The following is a 24,496-nucleotide window of genomic DNA, read 5'->3' on the forward strand; positions in this document are numbered from 1 at the left end:
GGATGGATAAGTTTTTAGGCTTGAGATGAGTCTGTCTTTATTTTTGTGAAACAGTCTAACCTGCAGTAGATTAAACTGAGAGCAAGATGAAGTCTGGCCTACAGATCAGTCTAAAATATGTCTGTTAAACCTGCAAAACTTTAATGTCACAATTTAAAAAGGTCTGCATTTGGCCCCTGCCAGTGGTATCATTAAAAGAATGTCAGACTGTCCCTTGCAGTAGAGGTAGTGTTTCATTTTACAAAAATATTATGCCATGCCAATAATTTGAAAGATGTTATTAAAATTCTGAAAAAAAGATAGATAGATAGTTAAATAGATGTGCTTTATTGATCCCAGACTGGGAAATTGTATCGTTATAGCAGCATCCACAGCAAATATAGTACACTTAAATTAAATAAACGCACAATAAGGAAAAAAGTTATAATAAAATCTCGCTTTTTGAGAATTTTAAAGTCTCTCAATTAAGGCTACAGCCACAGACTGTATAAAGAAGTGGATGTAGCGTCCAGGTCGGTAAGTGAAACCAATGCGGAAGTGCCTCAAACCTCCATCCTTTAAATTTGGCCAGCGGGTGGCTACTGTGCTGGTTGCAAAAAGACTTCCAGTTGTATGGAAGTCTATGGGATAATGATCCTACATCTCACTTGATTTATTACCTCAGTAAACACTTTCCTATTGGGTTTATGGTGTCAGTCGCTACTTTTAAGTCTTCTTTTAAGCGTGATGTTCATTTAGTAGATTATTGTCCCATTTAGAGTAAAATAGACGATAAAGCAGGGTATGTTTTAGGGCAGGACTGTGTTGTGACTAACCAATCAGAGGCGGCCTTCATGGCCCGAACGTCACTTCTGGTTCTAAAAAACCGAAATGGCGGCATCCATAAAGCCGCAAACCAGTGGGTGACATCATGTCCACTTCTTTTATAGAGTCTATAGCTACAACTAATAATTATTTTCATTAAGGATTAATCTGCTGAGAAAAATTTTGTCTACTGTTTTATTCATATTTTCGTTTCATCAGACCATTTGTCCAAAACCCAATGATAGTCAGTTTACTATCATATATGACAAAAAGAAGAAGTCCAGAACCAGTACAATTTTGTGATTTTTACTTAAAAATCCTGAAACAATCAACCATTTAACAAAATAATTGAGTTTTTTTGTCTATTGACAAATTGTTTCACCTGTACTAAAATTACACCATGAAAAATATACATAAAAATTATTAAAAACTTTATTCTTTGCCTTTTTAACAGGCAGGTTATTTCTGATTCTTGTACAGTATGCTGTATTTGCACAACACTACATGACTTTCAAAGGCATTTCTGAAACACAGCGACCACATGACACACTCACCATTTGCCAAACAATCACTCTTTGCCTTGTTACTCTACTGCTGTGATTTTTCTCCGCCCAGATTGTGTCCTGTCCAAGTAAACAGTGTCTTTGAAGTATTCCCCCAATGTTAATAGCTATGGCACCTTTAATGATGAGGCAACAGACAAGGCCTGGGAGAAATATTAGCTCAGCAAGGTCATAGCAGACAAGGTCCCATCTGTCTCCGTGCAGCCACGGTGGATCCCAGGCCCTTACATTACTGTGGCCCCGGGGCAGGGAAAATGGATCATCAATCTGATTTAGAGAGTCTCTGGCCAATGCTGTCATTTCCAAGCAGAATAACACTAGTTTCTTCTCCCGTCACCTTTCGCAGGTAAATTCATAATGGCTCGTGATGTTAAACTGTCTCGTGTATGGCGTCGCTGAGCCCAGACCTTCAGAGAGCTTCACATCACATTACATCACACCAACATGCCACGCCGCAGCACTCTGCAGCCACCATGGATATCTGGGTTTAGTGCAACACTGCAGCAAGGGCAGTAAAAAGAAAAATAGAGCAGAAAAATAAAGTAGTAATAGCCATTCATTTTTTTATATACTGCTGAATATACTGCTGCTGTGTATTTGAGAGTAATTCCATGTCATGGTTGTGAAGTTTAAGTCTGTCGGTAAACTCAGTGGCCAATCACTTTGCTCCAACTTCAGAAATGAGACACCGTGTAAAACTGGATCAGGCATGTCTTTAGTGCAGCCACTCTCTAGACTGTGTTTTGCTCACACACACACACACACACTCTCACAACAAAATGCACCCCTCAACACTCTCCTGCCGTGGAATTTGGTGTTGTGGCTGACACAGTAGAAATGTGGTGTGAACGACAGGCCTCTATGGCCACACGGCGCTGTTGATAATGAGTCTGTAATCCATTTGATAGCCTGTAAACAGGGTGAGATTCTTATGAGCCTCTGCCAGGAAAGACAGCCAAACAGCACCCTGAGGTAGACATTACCATAAAGAAATGAGCGTGAAGAGGAGCACCAGTCTAGTGAGGGCAGGTCACCGCTGCTCGAACCTCATTCTGTTGGTGGATCTTTGCATAAGAGATGTTTGAATATGAAAGGGTTAGAGAAATCCCACTCTTGCTGATCTCTGTCATCTTCTTTTCACGCTGGTTTTCCGGTCCCTCCAATCCCTGCTGTCGTCTTATCAGCCTTGCCCACCTATGAAGCCTACTCTCAAGCAGCACCTGCATGAAGAAAATGTCACGTTAGCCTGCCAGTGTAAATTTGCTTATCTTATACAGAAAGGAACCCGTGAGAGTTGTCTCCGCAGAAAGGAGGGGCCTTAAGGGATCTTTAGAAAGCCAGTTCTTTTCTGCTCAGCGTCCCTCTAATGTGACACAAATCCATCCAACAGAGGAATGACTTCTGCATCCTCAGGTTGCTTCAGGTACATTAGTATTTTTCTGCCCTGTGTGTTACGTGTTGCATTCAGGCACAGCGGAAAAAAAAAAAAGAACAGCAGGGGATCCCCGGCTGTTACCCCTGGCTTGGTGTTTAAAAAAACCTTGGCAGCAGCCCAAGAAGCAAGCGGGTGGCCAGACCAAGCTTGTTGTGCTCCGGCAGACTTTGAACCTGATTCCTGCAAATCCACACATTGTTATTCACCTGGAACTCGCCGTTTGGTTGACTTCCAGACCCAAACAGCATTATAGCAGGTCTGCTCTGCGCACCTCCTCAGCATTCAGCTCGGCCTAGCCCGGGTCTTTATACTCTGCATCACATCGCACTTTCATACTGAGTCCAAACACCCGTGTAGAATTCCCTTCCTCTGCACACAGTGTGATAGCATGCTTTGTTCTTTCTAGCAAGGTGAGTATCGTCAGGGGATCATTTAATAAGAGAGGGATTGCTTGGAAAGGACAAGAAAGGGCCTCAGGTGGAGAACCTCCCTCTGATGAGGATTAGTTTTATCCTGCATATGCAAATGACATTGATTAAGCCAGAGACTGTACTTCCCCTGCTTCAGTGTGGCATTCCTCTCCTGCAGGTAATCTCTTGAGAAAGTACTGCAATACAGCCTTGGGAGACAATGCTAATAGCCAAAGATGAACTGCTGTCATCATGCTCATCGTTTGTGGCTCACAGACAGAGGGGTGGTGGCAAATCACACAGACATGTCATTGAACAACTGGTGTTTGTTTTTCCTGATCTGCATGCTGATTAGCATGATAAGTAACATGCTTCTCTATTCCTAAAATGCACTGGATGCTTCTTTTAGTGCATGACTATACAGCCTTATCGCCTTCCCATGCTGGGACTTTTAACGTCTTAATCCCTCAGCATATTGCAGGAGATTATCTTTCTAAAATTAACTAGCCCCTTGAGACTGCAGAGATAGCAGCTGCTTTTTTGCCACTTGGCGAGTTTTCAACAAACAAAGTGGCTTATTGCATACGGGAGAGCGTGCTCACATTAGCTTTTTAAAAACTGTAAGATTATAGGACTGTTGTGCTGTTTCGACTGGCGTTTGATTTATTCAAACAGAACAAATGTTTGTGTGCAGGTTGGAGGAATGCAAAGATTTTCTTGGTTCCAAAGGCTGTTTGACAGCATATGTGCTCTGCATGTTGTCGCTGTACTGAGAAATAAAAATGGAGGAACTCTAAAGGGCTGCCAATCCCACTTATGTCTGGCATTTATGAGAGGTAGTCAATCTAAATTACTCAGAGGTAAACTTTAGCTGATAGATCCTGTGGAAAAAATCAGACTGCATCCTGCAACAAAATATAGATTCATCATGCTTACAGCTGCAAGTAAACAAGATTTATTTATTGCACGTTGATTAGAATTCTGTTTGTAAAAAAGCACCAACTAATCCTTCATATAGCTGCAATCCAAGAAAAGCGCACATACGTTGACTGTCAGCAAGTTTATTTTAAATCTCTACTCACCTTTTGTCATATACGTAGTTCCATACTTCTGCAGACGTGATGGTTCCTTTTAGAGGGAGCAAGTCATTAACAGCGTTCATGGTCCTGAGTTTCTCACTTTATAAGTCACCAGATGTCCGTAGTTAAATGTCCACCATTATAAGATCTCAAATCTTGAGTTGTAAACGTTACTTAATTGGTCATAAATGGAATTTGGATTGTGCACCTCTTTTTCCAGAAGGTAAGTGGTCAAATTGGTTCTTGCCAATTAATTTAAAAGCGAGCTAAAATTACACAGCAAATATGAGGTGCAATAGCCAAAGGGATTTTTTTACAATGTGGTAACTTAGAAACTGTTATTTCTGTTCTTGGCTTGTTACTGATCTATAAAGAACTAAGTGAAATATGATTCATAAAGCTAAAAAGTTGAAATATGTTGTATTACTTTATTCATTACCACTGCTAGTTTAATTATTACTAGTAGTGGTTTAGTTTAGTCCAAAGTCTTTTAAAGGTATAGGACCATTTTGATGACATCCATCTCTTGATAGAGTTTGACCTCACCAAGCCACCAAATGACTATTAACTCATGTAATGTAAGATAAAGGTGTAAAACTTATACGTATTACGTACTGATCTTAGCTTGGCAGTCGTTTCTCATAATAGAGATGCCGGCTTTTATTCTGCTGCTGCGTTAATGGAAAACTAAATTAAAAAAAAAATTCATTCATTGCTTTCAACTTTCCATTCTTATTCAAAACCCGTCGGAGTCTTTCACAGCATACACTGCATATAAACACAGGAAAACAACCAGGACAGACTGCTGGTTTATCACAGAGCAATCACAAATTAACATTGTAAGTCACACTTACACCTATGGGTAATTTAGAGCTATTAATCCCCCTGATTTGCATGTGTTTAGACTGTGGGAGGAAAGCCTCAGGAACATGCACAAATAAATGTGTAATTAAAACTGATGTATCAGTTGTCAACAGCAACAGGTGACAGTCGCAAAGATGGATCAGGTCATGGATAGACGTTTAGAAAAGCCACTTTTTTGACAATTTGGACTAATTACAGGTTTATCTACCCAAAATTATCCTTTCAGTCTATTGCTAGGATATAAAATAGTTTAAATTAGCACCATCTCAAGCAACTACAGAAGCAAAATGCTGCTTACACATGAATGCAGCAGTAGTAATAATAAAAATCCACAATAATCCAATAGATAGTAGAGTACCACTCACAGAGGCTGTTTTTTCTGCATTAAGTGCTTTTACTCTCTGTGACAATTTCACTGACGGACTTCTACTTAAAATGGAGTTTTTCCATGTTGCATTATTGTTACTTTTACTGAAGTAAACTCTTTGAATACTTCTCCTTTCACTTTTGAAATGCTATGGCAGTGTAACATAGCCACTTACCTGACAGAAAATATAATGCCTGTGAGAATATGGGTGTCTGTTGTTATAATTTGAAGCGCCATATTCATTTTCCTTCACACTCAGTCTGACTGACACCCTCCAACCCCCTCACTGCAAGCCAAAAAAACTCACCTCATCTGACTCACAGGCAGATCGGCTGTGACTGGTGATGGTCTGGAGTGGGCACTTTGAAGATGAGGACAGGAGAAAGCAACTGAGGCCGACATAAAACGACATGAATGGACCATCCATTCGAAGAGTAATGAGGGCTTCTATGGCTTTTTACCTGTATCATTGCTTGTGTTTGCTTTCATAGAATTATGCTCATTACTCACTATTTGGTGCTGAACCGTGTTCCGCTTCAACTCACTCACTGGTAATATAAGCTATTTTATAGAGTGCATCTATTATGTGTAATTTGATAAAGATTTAGCAGCAGTGTATGGTTGCTTTGCTCCAGCCTCCTTTTGTGTGCAGTAAAGCTGAGCCTCAGACAAGTGAGTCATGTTGGAAGTGACAGCAGATATTTATCACTGCCACTGTTTATGGTGCAGCCTGCATGAACACTTTTTCTTTTCTTCCTGTCAATCTGAAGGCCTAAGCAGGAGAGTTAAGCACTAATAAGACAGCTTCAGTGTTCATCTCGCGCACTCCCCTCCACTCCTCTGTCAGATGAAGGAAGAGATCTGAGGATGTCCTGGAGAGCCTCCCCAGTGATCACTGGGAGGATATAAAGCCGATTGCTTAAATAAGTAAGAACAACCACAACCGACTGGCTGGCTAGATGTGTTGCATCGCTATATTTTGCCCCATCATCATGTTTTAGTTTTTTGAAAAACAACGAAAAACGGTTACAGATTTTGCTTCATGTAAACAGAGTGGAGCCAGTTGGGTTGCTGCTGTATGCTGGCACGCACCCACTTTTCAAAATTAGGACTTGCTCCCTTATCAGCATGCCTTTCTTTGCACAGAAAACATGATGAATAATTAAATATTAAATAGTGGAAACAAGGAAAATGTCATCAGTGCCTCAACTAGATTTCGACATTTTTCCTGAGGTGAAAAAGGAGAAACAAAGCTTCCAGTGTTCAGATTGTACAATTTGTTCTTTTTGAAGCTTACACATCCTTCACTAACCTGCTTCATTTTATCTACGTTTCCCCTGTCTGTGATTGGATTATATAAGCAAAATTGACAAGAGATAATGGTGTTTACCTGAATTCTCCTCACAAAGAGCCTTCACGCCAAGAGTGTCCCCAAGACGTTTTGGATTCAGTGTCCTGCTGCAGCTTATGTGGGCATCTCGAGCATGTTAATGAAACACAGAAGAACGTTTACTGCAGAATGAACTGCGCAGAAAATTACTGACCCTGAAGGGAATGAATTTCTATTTGCTTTTGGTCTCAGTCTGTGATCATGATATACCCACATCCCTGCAGCTACGTTGTGATTGCTGAGGTCACCCCTTAATGGTTTTGCTGTTTACTTTCAATGCACTTTCAAATCACTTGCATCACCTTGTGAACTTCGGCGCACGTGTTTACTAAAAGCATCCTGAGAGCGAAGATGGGATGTAGTTGCTTTGCTGAACCCGGTCTCTCCCTTGTGAACCAATGTCTCTGAGGCCCTCATCAATTATGTCCTCAAGGCTCAGTCTACTGGCATATTTCCACTCTCAAATGAATGGAATTCTCTCTTATTTAGCCGCTAATATGGCTCCTGATGGGCCCTAAAGTCTAACGGGATGGGCTTGTGTTTGATGCTTTCCTGCACTCTAGCCCAGCTCCCATGTAGAAAGGGGCAGACTCTGGCCGCACTGGTCATTTTATCTGGTCTCCTCGTTTCCTGCTCGTTGCATTAGCTTGTCCGCTGGGGTTTCTTTTAGCACATTAAAACAGATTTGGGTTAATAATTGATGCTGCGATTTATGGAGTCTAGTGCCTGAGGTTCAATTGTAAGCCTCCACTTAAAAAGAAAGCATGCCTCTCATTCCTGCCTTTGCCTCAGAGTGCCATGATTTATGACTTCAGTTTGGTGGTGTGCGATTTATTGTACAGGAGTCATTTGAAGAAAGGAACCAGACGTATCATTTTTCATACAACAGTCATTTTGATGTGATTATATTTGAGTTTCGAATTTCTCGTTCACACATCAACCCAAGACAAAGAAAAAAAAAATCGATCTATGCACCACGAGTAGTAAATCCATGTTTGTTTGTGAAGCATTGAGCTCCGGGCTCTACTTTGATTAAGAAATGTTGGCTGAAATTAATGTTCAATATTAACACCAGTTTAGACGGTATGTGAAACGGTCTATAGGATGTTAATCAATAGTATTACCTAGGGTGATCAAAGAAGGTGTGAAATAGGTGTAGGCGTTAGGCTAAGCCTTTCCTTAAAATTCCGCTAAGAGGCTGTTAAGAATTACATGTCTCATAACGTTTGCCTGTGATAGCCTCCCCTTCTCTGCACAAATGTAGGAGTGAGAGTCGTGCACTTCATTTGAATGTGTCACTCAACTAAATGTCTTGGTGTATTCCATTTAATGCCTTTTCTTGAGAGGAAAAATGTCACTCGTGAATCTCTAGACTCACAGGATACTGATTCTTTGATATTAGTGCAAAGTCTTGAGGCAGCTGGACTTACAGTTGTGTCATTTTTAGCCATCCTAGTGGCATGGCTTTAGGGAAAGTCACATCAGTCTGTCTGTCTGATGGATTATCCCGAAATTTTATATAGACATTCATCACTTTGGTGAACCCCTCACTTTTCTTCTAGCGCTACCACAAGGTTGACATTTGTGGTTTTAAGCAAATTTATAAAATGGATTGACCTGAAATACGGTACATAAATTCATGACCTCATCAGGATGATTTTTTAATAACTAATGATCCCTTTACTAGCACCATCAGATCAAAATTTAACGTTGTCCGGCACTTTGGTTTATGACAAAGTACCTGAATAACTAATGACGTTCCCATCATCTTCAGTGGCCATTAGCAAATGTTAGCATGATAACCCGCTAAGATGGAAAACATGTATCTGCTAAATATCAGCATGCAAACATTGTTATTTTGAGTGTGTTTGCATTTAGCTAAGAGCAGTGATGTGTGTAGGCACAGCCTCACTGAGCCGCTAGCTAGGGCTGTAGACACATAGGTGAAACCTGTGGTAAATTGTGGTCAGTCATTCATTCATGGATGTGGCCAGTGCTTGTCAAGTGTGAACAAATTAGTTTTCTCAGTGGTGGCTGCACTGTCTCTAATCATATGCTTTTATGCAAATGTAGTTCAAGCGGAGGGTCAGCCAACAACTTTGTTCAGCAGCCATATTTCAGTAAAACACGCAGCCAGGTGAGCAGACACAGTTGTAGGTTGTGTTCAGGATACAGTAGAAAGACTGAGCACATGTGGGATACAAAGTAAGAGTTCATTGGTACTAGAAGGTTGTTTTTTTTGCAAATTAAGTATACCGGCTATTTTTTTTTAAGTTTTGATGACTCAGAATCCAAAAACAATTTAGCAAAAAGAATCTATTGTGAATTTTTGGCATTTCTAGCATTTCTCAAAGACTATAATTCCTTACCTTTTTCAAGCATATTAATAAGAGGGAAGAGGATCCATTCCCAACAGAACAGAATATAAAGCAGGAAGACGCGCTAAGAAATGCACCTGGTTTCAATCCCCTGAAAAGAAGGATTGCTACCATTTCCAGCTCCGTTTTAATTTCCTGTTTATTTCGCTCTCTGAAGCTTTGGGAACTCTGAAAGGATTTAAATGCCCTTCAGTCCTCATGTCTTTCTCCCATTGCCTTTGATTTATAGATTTGATTTTCAGCTTGAGAGCAAAAAGGGAGAAATTCCAAAAGGGGAAAAAAAAACACCACCATGACATGGAGGAGCTTAAAGTGAGCTGAAAGGTGGAAGAAATAGGAAGGATATAAAACGCCCATTGCCAGCGCCACGGATGAAATATGAGGAATTGTCGGAAACCATGTAACAAAACGTGATATGTAGCAAATGAACTGGGCTTTATTCAATCCCCGAGCAGCCATAAGAAGTCCCATTCTGCCCGGTCTGTATTGTGCTGTTCCCAGTGTCGACAGGGCTCACTTTCACTCGACACTGTCGGGCACCCATTAAATGCAACAATACACAATCATTCCTCCTCCTCAACCTCTGTAAACACAGTGTGCTCCCTCTTACTCTCTTTCACTTTGAGCAGTGTATCATCAACTATACACTGGCACCCTGATTTGAACATGACTCCCCTCATCTAACCTGACTATTGTAACTATGTATGCATTTCCTCACCTTAACTGGCCCTCTATATATGAGAGATCAGCTGGGATGGCTCAAAAAGCACCCAGTGTGCCAACAGTGGAACAGCCCCGGGGAAAAGGCAGCTTTAGCTCCGAAGGGACCACTGGGCCATGGGGAGTCCAAAGGGAGACAGACCGTGGCTGAGAGACAGGAGGGATACTGGGGGACCGTGGAAGCACTGAGCTCAGTGAACAGATAAACCCAGGGGATTACTGTCAGACTGCACGCTCCTCAGGCTTGCACATGGTCAAAATGGGGAGCAGTTTAACTCGAACCTCTTTTAAATGAGTATGGCCTCCAGCTAAAGGAGGTGATGTACAGTGAAGGTGGCAGCGACCGTAGGTGGCTGCTTTTATACATAAAAGTAGTGATTTATTGTTCCACCTTATGTGATAGCTATGCGCGGTAATTTGTAACAGAGATAATTTCCACCTAATGAGTGAGAAAGATTAATTCATGTGCATGATGAATTGCGCAACGGCAAGCAGTCAGGCTAAGCACATTTTTGTTCAAAAATGTGTGTGTGTGTGTGTGTGTACTTTTGTGAATGGTTTTCAAACACTGGTGAAGACTGCAGGGGCACTTATCTGAAATAAGTAGGCCTGCCCTCCACCACAGTCCTCGCTAGCAGCTCCGTATGGTAATGAGGTGTTTAAGATGAAGAAAATATGTTATTTGCAACACAAACAGCACTGCAGTTAATTCAAGCAGTGAAGGCATAATCCACTCACATCAGTTTCACTGACAACAACATTTTTCCAAGTGTAAAGTTCAGGGGGGAAAAAGGAAAAAATGGGCTAATTTGAGTTGCAGTAACACAATGAGCATTTTAGGAATATATAATAGTTTCAAGGCTTGTGCAATGCAAATACGTCAGACGCTAAGTCACCGTGGTGCTATGAGCCCAGCTGCCAGAACATAAATCGAAATGAATAACAAACTAGGAGCTGCTTGCCAAAGTGAAAGGGATGATGAGGTTATTATGTCCATCTGCAGTATTTGCAGTGTCCCTCTGTTAGTGTCCTCATTAACATGAAGATTGTTATAATTTGCAGGTCCATCTAAATGTGCTGACATTTGGTACTTCTGCCTCTTTTGCAGCTCAGTGTAGCTTTCCTTTGTGCAACATCACAAGTGCAGAGCTACAATATATGCAGAACCACAGTCTGTACTTTATGAAAATGCCTATATTGCTGGGCAATGTTTACCATGGTGACAGAAATCAATTCAACACAAGAACAAGCCATTGTTGAATAAAAATGGTAATCATAGATGAAAACAGTTCAGCTGAACACATTGTACTCAGAAAATGTCCTGATGTTTATCACAGTGCAGGTTTTTTTATCTTTTGTCAGAATTCTGTCTCGGTTTGTTGTGAAGGAATTAACTGTGCATTCCCAATAGAAAGGATTATGCTTTACTTTACTTTATTGCGCAAATTAATGTTAAGTCACAGTAAGATAATTATAAACATGTAACTACACCATGAGGGGGCACAAAATTATTAACTATCCTGAAGAGCTGAAACGATTCCTCTAGGAACTCCAGTGACTCCATTGCTGAAAATCATTGATGCAAATTCTTTGCATCGAAGCTTCGTTTAATTCATATAACTGTATACGGTGCACTGCGTTTCATATGGGCGATTATTACTATCACCCTTGTATAGCAAGAAAGAGAAGAGACGGGCCATAGAAAATGGCAGAAAGTGTCCAAAGTTTGGGAATATTTTACGCTGAAACAAAATGAATCTAAAACTGAACCTACCACACACCACCACTCTTCAGCAAAAAATGTCTTGTAATATGGCACTTAAATGCACTAAATGGGTTTAGTTTTGACATATTATAAAAAAGAAAGCAATTAGTTGTTCCTTTAAAGAGACCTGTCTTTTCTCTTTTTTTATTTCTTATCCGATTAATCGATGGAATAATGAATAGATTACTTGATGACTAAATCAATTGATAAGTGCAACCCTACTATACTGTAAGTTATTTGAATTGATGAAGAGTTATTAGGTCACTGATTCAGAGTTAATCATCATTAAGGAAGCTGTCAGTATTTTGATTCCTAGATATTAGTTATTAGTTTCATCAAAGGAACAGTTTGACTTGTTGGGAATTACGCTTGTTTGCCTTCTTGCTGTGAGTTAGATGGTGAGATCGATGTTAAACATCGATGCTTAATACTACTCAGACCCATCAATTTGTGTCCCTTTCAACAATGATACCAAGCAGACCACAGATACCGATCAACAGCTGTCTGAGACTGAAGATATTCCACTTTTAAAGGAACAGTTCAACATTTTTGGGAGATAAGCTCATTTGCCGTCTTGCCCAGAGTTAGATGAGAGGACTGATACGACTCCTAATACGAGCACTGGAGTCTCCGCTGGTTGCCTGGCAACCTCACCGTGCTGACAAGACTACAGGAAGAAGCCAAGACATAGTCATTAGCACCAAGTAAAAACCACAACCTGTTATCTTTACATTTCCATTTTTTTTACAGATATACAACTAACAAGATCTAATCATTGATTAACAACCATAAGCAGGTGTAGGGGGCAGAACCAGGGTAGATATTCCCTCTGTTTCTAGTCTTTATGCTAAGCTAAGGACTGCACTGTTGCTTCAAAACAAGAAGGTTCCAGGTCTGAATCCAGGTTTGAACCTGGGGTCTTTCTGTGTGGAGTTTACTTGTTCTCTCTGTGTTTGCGTAAGTTTTCTTTGGGTACTCCGGCTTCCTCCCACAGTCCAAAGACATGCAGGTTAGGCTAATTGGTGAATGGTTGTCTGTCTCTATGTGTCGGCCCTGTGATTGACCGTCGACCAGTCCAGGGTGTAGCCCGCCTCTCGCCCCAAAGTCAGCTGGGTTTGGCTCCAGCCCCCCCTGCGACCCTGAAGGATAAGCAGTATAGACAATGTAACTCTCGGTAAGAAAGTATGCTTATTTCACAAAATTAACAAACAAACTATTCCTTTACCACTGTATCTTGAAGTCTGCTTTCAAGCTTATTGTATCCTATTGTAAAATGTTACCAACAAAACAATTATTACATTACAATACATTTTTCTACTGGTCTCCTTTTCTTTTGGTAAGTAAACAGCTATGAAAGGAACTCATCTGTTCAGCTGTATCTGTCTGTCTATCCTCACCCAGGCATGTCACATCACCCCCACCTACACACAGACGCACATGACGGGGGATTGCTATGAGTCATTCGCCAAGACTGTGGATAAAATCTCCATCACAATGTACCACGAAGACACTTGCGCTAAAATATTTCACAGAGGTCCAGAGCTGCTCAGAAGGTCGGCTAATTAACAGACATTTGCTATCACAATCAAATTTGTGGCTAAAGTCCTCCTGGGTAACTAACACAGCTGCACCCACTTATTGCGAAAGTCCAGTGGACCATGAGGTTAGCCATCAAAACAAAGGTTCAGTCACCCACTAATAGAGCCTCTGGAAGATTCCAGGAATGCGTGTGTGAGAGGTCAGCACCTTTGGGTCCATTACTGCCACATATAATACCGCTGATCATTATCGCTACCGGGCAGACTCCCAATCAGGAGCAGGTACTTGTCACATCTGTAAGAAAGAAAAACGGCAGCAGTTGTGGGTTCATATTCTTTCGGCTTTTCTTTTCTCTATTTCTCACTTTTTGCTCGTCTCAACGGGCACATCTCTGGGTAACTGCCTAAGCAGACTGATTGTCGAATAACCCATGAGTCTCATAGATAGTCTGTAGAGAAAAACCTCTTGTTATCAAGCTGCCCGCTGAAGTTATGTATTCCAGTGGTCACTTGTGCATTATCTGTCTATCTTTCACATTTCGGTGTGTGAATGGGTTCTCAGCTCATAGCAGCAACTTTACAGAGACATAATTAGAAGGGAGCAGGTATGACAGATGGATTACAATCATAATTGAGAGCGTGGAGAGTCTATCGGCCTAGCTGCAGTGCACCTGCTTTGTCGTCGGCATAAACAGCAGAAGAGGTAAGAATTTGTCTTCTCATACAGCATGCCTGTAGAATTACAATGGCTTTTTTTTCTCCTCACACACTCTGATTCTGCTTACACTGATGAAAAAAGCATAGATAGCCTGATTTTATTATTCCAAAGCAGATGGTACAAAATGAGACACGGGGTCCCAGCAGCTCAGTGACCTTCATGTCGCTAATCTAACATTGCCCTGACATTGATCCAACATTAACACCTCAACCCTCACAGAATATGCATGACTCCAAACAGACTGGTGGCCTGCGTGCGTTTGAACAAATCACCTCGACATGCAATTACCTCCTGCTCTGGAGTTATTTCTTTCCTGTGGATACAACGACCCTTTCATTTGAGTCTGGGAATTAAACTGGTTTCCAGGTTAATTAATTTGACAGACAGACCCCATTGTGCCTGGTGTCAGCCCAAAAGGAAACCTTATTGCCTCTTGTCCTGGAGGTTGACTTTTTGTTTGATTCGTCGTTCCTGAAAGGAGCACATGGTGCCAGCCCTGTAATTGACTTGAAGAAGACCGCATCGAGCAGGCGTATTATTGAATGCTTGAAACAAAAGCTCTGTTTTCTCATAGGAGCCCATAATTTATCTGGTGGGATGTGCTGAAATGTTGTCCAGCCTTGGCATTTAAAAAACCATGGCTGTATTTGTTTGCTTGGTCAGCTACATATTGAGCATAAACCTCCTCCAGATACATCCTCACTCCTCCTGGCTTGTTGCTTCCTGCTTTATCCCATGATGAAATTGAAATGGAATTTATCTGAATGTGTTTGTGTGTATGTGTGCGCGCTTGTGGGCACGTGATGTGTGTGGAAGTGAGGAAGGAGAAAGAGAGAAGATCCAAACCGAAGTGTAATCTCAGTCTAAATCACACAGCTTCCCCAGGGGAAAAGGCCCCTCTTCCTGGGGTTAGTCAGTGAATTAAATCACAGTGAGGGCCCCATTTTTCAAAAGTAACCTTTCCGTTGACAGTGTAAGTGGGAGTCAGGCTCTCACCGCAGAGTCCGAGCGGTAGAATTAGTATCGTGCATTGCGACACCGGTCTCTCAGGGTGTCATTTGTAGGGGCTGTTGCTGCATTTTTCCAGGCCTGCCTGCCTGTCTCAATGTGCTCACAGTGGAGGAGGCCATCTGCCTCCCTCCCCTCTCACATCCCTCATTTCTCTCCTCAGCAGTCTCTTCCCAGCAGTTCCCACACAGTTTCCTTAAATGTATTTTTGGTGCATCTCATGAATTTTGGCCCCACTGTACAGTTTGCGCATCCAAAACCACATTTCCACGCTTAGATTTGGTCATCAGCGATTTGCCAATTGAAAATATTCATGCAATAAGTGCAGCTAATGGAGATAAATACACTACATGGCAGGATTAGGCTTGAATTAATCTCTATTCAACTTAATTAACTAGAAATTTGTCCATCCAAGCCTGTAATGTCAACAGGACATGTTTCAATTAGAGCTACATCGCCTTTTCTAATCTTTTAATTGAACAGTAAACGAATGGAACGAACATGTTCATAAACTGGGATTCTATGCCTCATAATCATTTTCACGATAAAGCAACTCTCAGAGGCTGTTTATTACTCAAAGATCAAGGAACTTAACAGATTTATCCTATAATCCATTTACTGTTTCCTGTTTGACCGTTTCCCACAGTGCTGCTGTAATTTTCCAACAGCAGCAGCCCCGTGGATGCTATTGTTGGATCTGTGGTGGCTGGTTTAGAAGTGGTCAGTTTCTAAGGATACTTGAAAATGAAGGCTTATACATGAATTATGTATCTGCCGAGTGTTCAGTCTGTACCTTTTCTCACACTGTAACCCAATGAACGAATGCAGCGCTCATTAGCAGAACAGAACAATGATTTTTTTTTTTTTTTTAAATATGAGATTTTGAATTACACACACAAAGTACCTTTTTTAATTAATGTCACAAATTGCCAAGCGAGTCCCCGGCTAATGCATGCCCACGAAAGCAAATTATCATAATCTGCTTGTTTGTAAGAGCACCATCTGTGCAATTAGATAGTTTAGTGATGATAGTGTTTTGTTAGGGAGATGTCAGGGCTTCCTTGCTCCTAAAGGTGTGGTTAATTCTCACCAGTCTGCCAGTGTGCATGCCAGCATGGTGTGTGTGTGTGTGTGTGTGTGTGTGTGTGTGTGAGGAGGTGGGGGTGCACAGGATGAATCAGGACTGTCTGAAGGAGGGTTGCCTGGGAGACCAGCCTGGACCCCTCCAAACGTATCTGTTCTCCTCCCTCCCTCCCTCCCTCCCTCCCTCTCTCTCTCCCCTCCGTTTTAAAGGTGCATCAGTAATGAATCCAAAAACTATTTCAGGAGGCACTTTTGAGTCGGCGGGTGAAACCCCTCATACCTGCAGCTCTGCAGTGTTTCCATAATGCCACACATCTCCGTTTCATGCCTGCCACTGTCAACATCAAAAGAGGAGGAAAACACTTTTTGTGTGTGTGCGTGTGTGTGTGTGTGTGTTTGAAGGGGATAAAGGAGGGAGGGGAAGTAGAGAGAGATTATGAATGCTGAGATGCAGCGCTCTGAGAGGCACTCAGAGGAACAATTGTCTCTATTAAAGTCTGTAAGTGCATTTGTTCGTCTTGTTTACCTTCTCGTCGAATCGCTGTCTGAAGACGCTGAACGCCAACTTCCTGAAAACCTTGCCATGAAGTGATGGTACTCTGTTTTTTTTTTTTTTTTCTTCCCAGCCTCCTGAATGACGTCTCGCAAGGAAAGGGGGCTGAAAACTCGGCGCACACAGTGAATCCCTCGCTGTGACTCATTCATTTTGTATAATGCGACCGGTTGCGGAGCCAGAGGAAGAGCCGCGGCTTTAATTAGCTGGATTTTGTAAGTCCCTATGCCCAGTGAAGGCCACATTTGAGCTCGCACTGGTCGTTTTCTTTCTTTCTTCTTTCTTTTTTTTTTATGGAGGTGGTGGTGGTGGGGGGGATAATATGCACCCCTGGGAGACAGACACCACAGCCGACGGAGCCATCCCTGCGCTCCCGTGGAGTTGGTTTGTGCGCAAAGAATGTCACCCACTTCTGCCGGTCCTAACATCTAAGTAGCCTATTGGTTTTGAGAGATAATTCCTGAAATTCGCAGTGTTTCATTCGCTCGGATTGCCGCTTTAGGTTGTGAAGATATGCCAGTTCTCAGCTGCGGCTCCGCTCTCTTTCCGCTCGCGCTTTGGATTTAGCATAAATGGACTAAATTAGGCCAGTTCATCTGCGGCGGCTGCTCTTTCTCTGTTATTTTCTGACTTATGGATGTAGCCTCCCTTTCCCGGGGATCTGAATTACCGTCAGGGGCTTTACTATTCAACAAGCTGCACCGCTCACTCCTGGCAGCCAAGCGATGGGCGCAGTTTGCCTGAGCCATCCACTGCGTCTTGGTTCTTCAGCCCAGCTTGTTGAATCTCCTCCTTGGTGACAAGAATGGGTTCGTTTTAACAAACTTCTCAGATTTCGTGGCTCTATTTTCGGCGGATTGCAGACTCCATCCTTCCTTAAAAGTTCACCATGGCTCGTCCCGGTCTGTGCGTGAAGCTGAGCTCCATATGGAGGGTGTTTTGGCTCATGAGGACTGTGGTCGATTTTGCGCTGCCACAGGAGACTTATGCGCCCCATTCAATACGGACAGAGGGGCACCTGACCCTCGGTGGACTCTTCCCGGTGCACGCCAGAGGGGCCGACGGCACGCCGTGCGGGGACCTGAAGAGGGAGAACGGCATCCAGCGGCTTGAGGCCATGATGTACGCTTTGGACCAAATTAACCAGGACGAGCAACTCCTACCCAACATCACCTTGGGCGCCCGGGTGCTGGACACTTGTTCGAGGGATACCTACGCGCTGGAGCAATCTTTAACTTTCGTTCAAGCCCTGATCACGAAGGACACCTCCGACGTGAGGTGCACTAATGGGGAGCCACCTGTGTTTGTCAAGCCTGAAAAAGTGGTGGGAGTCATCGGAGCCTCGGCGAGTTCAGTATCGATCATGGTTGCCAACATCCTACGCCTTTTCCAGGCAAGTCTCCGAGCGTGTGCGATAGTTTTGTGGTTTATAAAAAGTGTTGTCAGTGATGTAGCTACAGTGTGTGTGTGTGTGTGTGTGTGTGTGTGTGTGTGTGTGTGTGTGTGAGCTTCTGGTAAAATCTGCTTTTTAGGGAAGAGTGAAAGTGGTGTGCCTCAGTGCTACCCACGCAGTGATGGGAAGCAGATGAGAACAGGGATGCCATAAGTAGTAAATAACAAAACAAACATATCTGATGTAAAAAGCAACAAAAAACAAACAAACAGCTATTTTACAGGTGATGTTATATACGTATAAATGTGTGTGTTTGTGTGCCTTGTCTCCATTTTTCATATGATGTACTTATGATTAATTTACATCCAGACTTCTTCCATCTCAAAATAGGGAAATAAAGGGAAGGTGAAGTGAGTTTGGGTGGTTTTTCCCCTCCACTACACTGTGCGGATGAGACAGCTGAGTGTGCTGTTGCTTGTCCCCGGTGGTGCTGAAAGAACCGCTCCCGTCTGTTCCAGTCTCACTCCAGAGTCTGGATGAGTGGGCACTGACAGCCTGACACAATCACACCCAAACTCAACAACCCCCCTCCTGAGAATAACAGGCCTGCTTCATATGATTGCACATGATTATATGAGCCTCTTGTACGGAAAGACTACAGGCGTTTTTTATGAATTGTTTTGAACCTGAAAGCCTTGATTTATGGTTGAGTTGAGCTCGCTTTTATCTGCAGGGGTCCCCCTCTCCGAAAATGAGCTTGTTTCAAACTCTTTGCACTCTAATTGAGCTCGATGGTTGCGAGTAAATGAAATGAAATTGCACCACTAATTTCGAAAGTGAGTTTGCTCAGGTCTGTGGGAACACATCCATACTTCTTTTGGCAGAGAGTCAACCGATGGTGTTGACCCACTGCTGGTGCTGCAGCGAATGAGCAACGCAGCAGGGCACCAATACAGCAAATTAATTATTTAAGACACATCTCCATAGCAAAATATCTATTTGCTTGGAATATCATGTGGATGCTTTTCCAAATCTGTAGACTTCGATACAGTTTTTTTTTCTCATGTCAGGACAGAGGTGTTAAAGCCAGAGAGGCCCATCAGAGCTGCAGTGCTGGTGCTAATGATTTGCGGTTTGGCCATTTTGTGTTTTGTTTCAGTTCAATTAGACAAACCATGGGCCCGGCTGTAAGTAGCTGTTTAACTGCAACTGTAAGACCGTAAGTGCATAACATGCTTTTAGTGCCCCTTCTTCCTTTTCTTCTTCACACACACACACACACTTACACCCACACACGTACACCCACAACACTCTTGCTTTTTATATGGTTGTCATCCTCTGGGGTTTTATGGCTCCATTGGTTGGACAATTAGACTGACAACCACAACCACCAGTCTGGCTTTGGTTCCTATCCACTCTTTGTGGGGCCGAATTAACAAATTGAAATTTTATCCTGCCAAGTTGGTAAAACCCTCCAGTTATACTTTGAAGCATCCTCACCACACTTGTTATTTGTCGCAGAATGCTAGCCGTGTCACATTTACATGTGTGCATTTGTGAAATCTAGAGGGTTTAAGTGGAGTGAGAGGATTTCTTAATTCCCTCTCCTGGTTCCACTTCACACCAAGTGCGCCGGCATGCAAAGTGTAAAGCTGTGGTAGTGTAGGTGTAGTCCATGTGTGATGTTGTCATCAGTCTTGAGGAATTTGTGGATTGACAGCAGTCGTCATGCGGCTCCGTCCGTCACTCTGCATTTCTTCTCATTTCCCCACAGTGGTGCCAAAAAGATAGATTTAATCACCGGTCAAATCTGCACACCAGATAAACTCAGTCCTCCCCTCAACCTGTTTGCCCTTCGCACAAGTCTTTTTTCGATGGTGCCGGTGGCGATGATAGCACTGATAATAAACGATGATAAATTGAATGTGAGGCCACATGATACTGTATAATCAATACATGCCAGAAGTGTGAGCTCCCAGCCCATTTACTCTCATTAGTTTTACAGCATTTGATTAGTGCGTGGAAGCAATTTCCAAGTTTCCGAGGATGCTTTCTACTGCAATCCATCAAGTATCAAATGATTCCAGTCAAAAGTTGAGAGAACACCTATTCGGATATGATTAAAGAAGCAAATCAGATTTTTTTTTTTTCCTCAAATCAAAGCGAAACAGGGCTCTATACAAAAATTCCTTGTCCTTCTTTAGTCGATTTCAATTACATTTGATTATTACATATCCTCCATAACCAAGCAGTCTAATGGACTTCGAAGTGAAATCTTTACACTGCAACCCAGTAGACCACGACCTCGGCCCGATCTGTCCTCCTAGCCTACTTCCAGCTTTGTTCTCAGTGAATATCATCAGGTCATTTTGTGTCTCACCCCTGTGATAAATGAATCATCAGGGAAGCTAAATAGTGATTGAAGATTTTATTGCCAGATGCTAAATATCATGGCTGTCTATTCAGGACATGAGTAGCTGCCGAACTGTTAATGCAGGGAAATTGACATGAGGGATGGATTTTTCTCTGGACCCAGGAGGGTTGATCAATACTGTTGCCATGGTGAGGCTGATTTGCTGCTAAGATGTTTTTATTTCACCTCCTTTCATGCTGTGTTGGAAATGAGAAGCAACAATGCCATGGGAGGGGAAAAAAAATCAATTAGCCAAACTTTTGAATTGTTACCAGGAGCTACGATGTTATCCACCTTTGAAAAAATTGTCCAGTACTTAGACTACACTCGATGAGCACCAAGTCACTCTCGGAGAGGGCGACGCTCTAGTTGAAAAGACGGGGCAACTTTGTCCATTTGTACGTCCTGGCCTCTTGAATGAATCATGAAATTGATTTTTATCCAGATGACATTTATGTCAGGGAGTGCAAACTCGCTTTTCTCTGTCGCATCTCTTTTCCCAAAGACCGTGGCAAAACTTTGTATTGAATGCAGGTGAACTCTGTCTTGTCCTCCTGTCTGGGGAAGCAGCCCCTTTAGACTAGCTGTCTAAGTGAGGCATTGACGTCCCCTGCTCTCATAGCCCTGACAGGCGCTGGTTGGCTTTTTATCTCTCCTTTTTTACAGAATCATCACTGTGATTGATTTGAGGGAGATTGAAGCCTTGTAGTGTGATCTATTCAGCTGGCAGTGGTAAAGACGGTCACCAAAGGAATATGAAGGCTTTGTGTGTGTATTTATATGTGTGTGTGTGTGTGTGTGTGTGTGTGTGTGTTACGTAACAAGCTCTCAAAATGACATGAAATGGCAGAGGTTAATTATGTCTGTTTTTCTAAACATGGTTGCCATTTGTACACTGATGCATGAAGTAGCACAGTCAATTAGTCAAAGCCCTATCAGAGGAGACACAGTTGGCATGTCTTGTACTAAGCACATGAATAGATGCACACACATACGTGCACACAAAGAGCTCCATTACAATTGCGGAAGGAACGAAAACACAACTGTCTCACGGATAACTCATGATCCACACCACTGCTCTTGTATTTCTCTCTGTCACTTGCTAATTGGCTTTTATTCAGTGTGTGACACAGAGACCCCACTCAGTGCATTATAACTTTATAACAAGTATCTGATACATCCATAACAAAGAACATAATTCCACTTTCTCAACTAATGTGACCCTTCTCTCCAAATGAAGTGTCAGTATTTTAGTTAAAACATAAATAAACCCATGTAAGAGCTAAAATTGACCAGAAGTAAGAGTTGAGTTTGTTATTTTATGCAATGGGACATAGAAATATGTTATTTTGTCGATCATCATTGGATATTTGACCAAATACGGATGATTTCAGTAAACCGCCAAACCTAAACGATCAGATCGACACCTTTCTTTGGAGTCATGAAGAGAATTACTGAATATTAGATTATGAGTTAAAATGTTCTACCTGTCTGGCTTTCCAGGGGGGTTTAAGTGTGATTGTGCCTCAGTACCCAAATGAAAGACGAACTGTACAATTTTGAAGCACACACGCCTTCAAGAAATGTTTTCAGTATCTGGGTAGCAATAATCTGCACAAATTGCCAAGATATAGCTGTGCACTGCTACCTTGTTTCAAATTTTATTTTTATCCTACGTGGACATGACGTCATTTTGCCCATAGCAGGTCCTCCTCGGGTTAAGTGAGGTTATGAGCATGCCTGTATTTATAGACGAGCCGTGATGAAAGTACATGTGAGGACAATATGTTCAATTATTCAGTCAGTAGGAAAGATTACATGTTGTATATGTGAATACCACACCAACAAGACATTACATATACAGCACCCGAGTCCCTGAAGTAGGACAAGATGTGGTTGACATCTTGCCGTGTCTTTGGGAACAGGATAGCATTGTGGCAGGTATTTTTAGTCTTACTGTTTTAGTGCAAAACACAACGTAAACATTTTCTCCAGAAGAAGTCTGGTCCTCTTTCTCAGAACAGATAGCAGATCAGTTATGCTCTAATAACACTCTTTTCTGTCATGCCTAATACGCTTTGAAGGATTGATGAGTCATAAATTACAAATATTTGTGCTGGTTTTGTGGATCAGTTGATATTATAATTGATCTCATTCTCATCTTCTGCCTTTTGTATCCCTAATATACAAATATGAAAAGTCAGAAATAACTACCAAAACCCACAAAACTACAGCAGTGCATATAAAATAGAAGTCTGAAGTAAATAAACCCTTTTATGTACCCTTTTTTTGATGACACTATATAATACCTGTGTTCATAAATGTTATATTCGTCAGACTTATAAGGGAAATAACTAAAACATAATGAAGTAGGGGCGGATCAAGCAACTTAAAAATAAATGTTGTACTTTTATTATTCCTGTGTGGACAGACTGAATAATCTATATTCGAGTAATTCTCACATCAGATCCTTGAGCCTGAGAGCCCTGCTGGTTTTCATTCCAGCCATTTAATCAGATGCTGACTTATGTCCTGCTCAGACCAGATTTGGCACGCTGAAATTTACTCACATGCTGTGGCAAAAAGCAGGTGGGACAGGAAATAATTCAGGCAGGGTTATAAGCATAAACTGCAGCAGACTAAGAATAGCATTCCACAAATTGAGAAATATATGCCTAATTACTCAATCACTTAATTACCTTATACTGCAGCTTTTTTTTCTCAATCTCTGTCCTTGCACTAATGGCCAGCAACAAAGCAAAAACCTTCTGCTTCTTGTGATCTTTAAGCATGCAATTACAAAAAAAAAGCAAGGATACAAACAATCAATACTTACTTAAGGCGAGGTCAATCCCACCTGCTATTTCAAATTGGCTGGACACCAGTAAATCCTGCTATTTCTTAGGTCAGAGTTTAATCAGATTGAACAAGGCAGGATCAATTCATGCAAATGCATATGAAGAACAGCACTGGAAATTATGGGAAGCAAATTTTGGCGGCAACAGGACAATAGACTTGTGATGCAGATGAATGCATTTAACTGAAATTATCTGGTTGGACAGAATGGCAGTAGCCTGAGCGCCAGGACTGAACGATAGTGAGCATAGATTTGATGTTGGACTTGGATCAAATAAAGAAAACACACACACACACACACACACACACACACATTATGTTTGTATTTAAAATGGGATGTTTGCAAAATGAGAGTCTATGACTGTCGACTGTTTTCAGAGTGTGACCTGTAGTCCAGGAATATTCCGGCCTGCAAAGGCAATAATTATACTGATAAGCACACAGAGAAATGATTTTTAACATTTCCATCCTGTTGGCCTGTTCAGGAGCAACCTTGCTGGAGAGTGCTGGAGAGTGCTGTTGTGCTCCTGTTTGTGGTGCAGGTATATATTCGCACACACAAACACGATGCAGTGGGAAGAACTGATGCAATATTAATAAAATGAATAAAATATCCCCATGTTAGACAAGTTGTCATTGCTGCCGACATGAGGTCATTAGGTCAGCCCGCCATGGGGAGAATATAAGAAACCATGCATGCCTGGTATTAATGTCTTGGCTATTCCCAAAGGCCTGGGGGGGATGGTGCGCTTTATTATTCGGCTACATAATAGTGTGCGAGATGACTGAATTTCAGGCATATTCTATTTTGTTTCTGTGTAATGATTTTGCCTATAACCTGTAAACATTGATTCAGTGTCTCTAATGAGGTGCCATCCCTCATTCATACATGGGTTTGGGGTCCTTGCTTATAAATTGCAGCAGCTTGACTCTCCCAGTCAGGCTATTACCCCCATTTTCTCCTTCTGCATTGGACAGGGGAAGAGGACACCTGCTTAAAAGCTTAGCTCTGCTCACATTGAGGCCACACCAGCGTTCCTTCGAAACATATTGTCGGTATGACTGTAAAATGTGACAAGAATAGCACTCTTAGACCTCGTTGGAAGTTTTCTGCAGTTTATCTGGCGAGCAGAAGGAGCCAAAGAAGAGGAAACCCCAT

The 24,496-nt window shown here is 42.0% G+C and overlaps 1 protein-coding gene across 2 annotated transcripts in view; it reads left to right on the forward strand.

Annotated features, from left to right (window-relative positions):
• The first annotated feature begins 17,564 nt into the window (after positions 1-17,564).
• LOC139209516 (metabotropic glutamate receptor 7-like) overlaps positions 17,565-24,496 on the forward strand; it is a 67,542-nt gene continuing 60,610 nt past the window's right edge. The window contains exon 1 of one of the 2 annotated variants that reach the window (XM_070839254.1): positions 17,565-18,068. In XM_070839254.1, coding sequence (XP_070695355.1) covers positions 17,565-18,068 — 504 coding nt within the window. The remainder of the gene's footprint in view (positions 18,069-24,496) is intronic. The other variant, XM_070839255.1, reaches the window with a different exon arrangement.

The sequence above is a fragment of the Pempheris klunzingeri genome, chromosome 11 (genome assembly GCF_042242105.1).
Source record: "Pempheris klunzingeri isolate RE-2024b chromosome 11, fPemKlu1.hap1, whole genome shotgun sequence".
NCBI lineage: Eukaryota > Metazoa > Chordata > Actinopteri > Acropomatiformes > Pempheridae > Pempheris > Pempheris klunzingeri.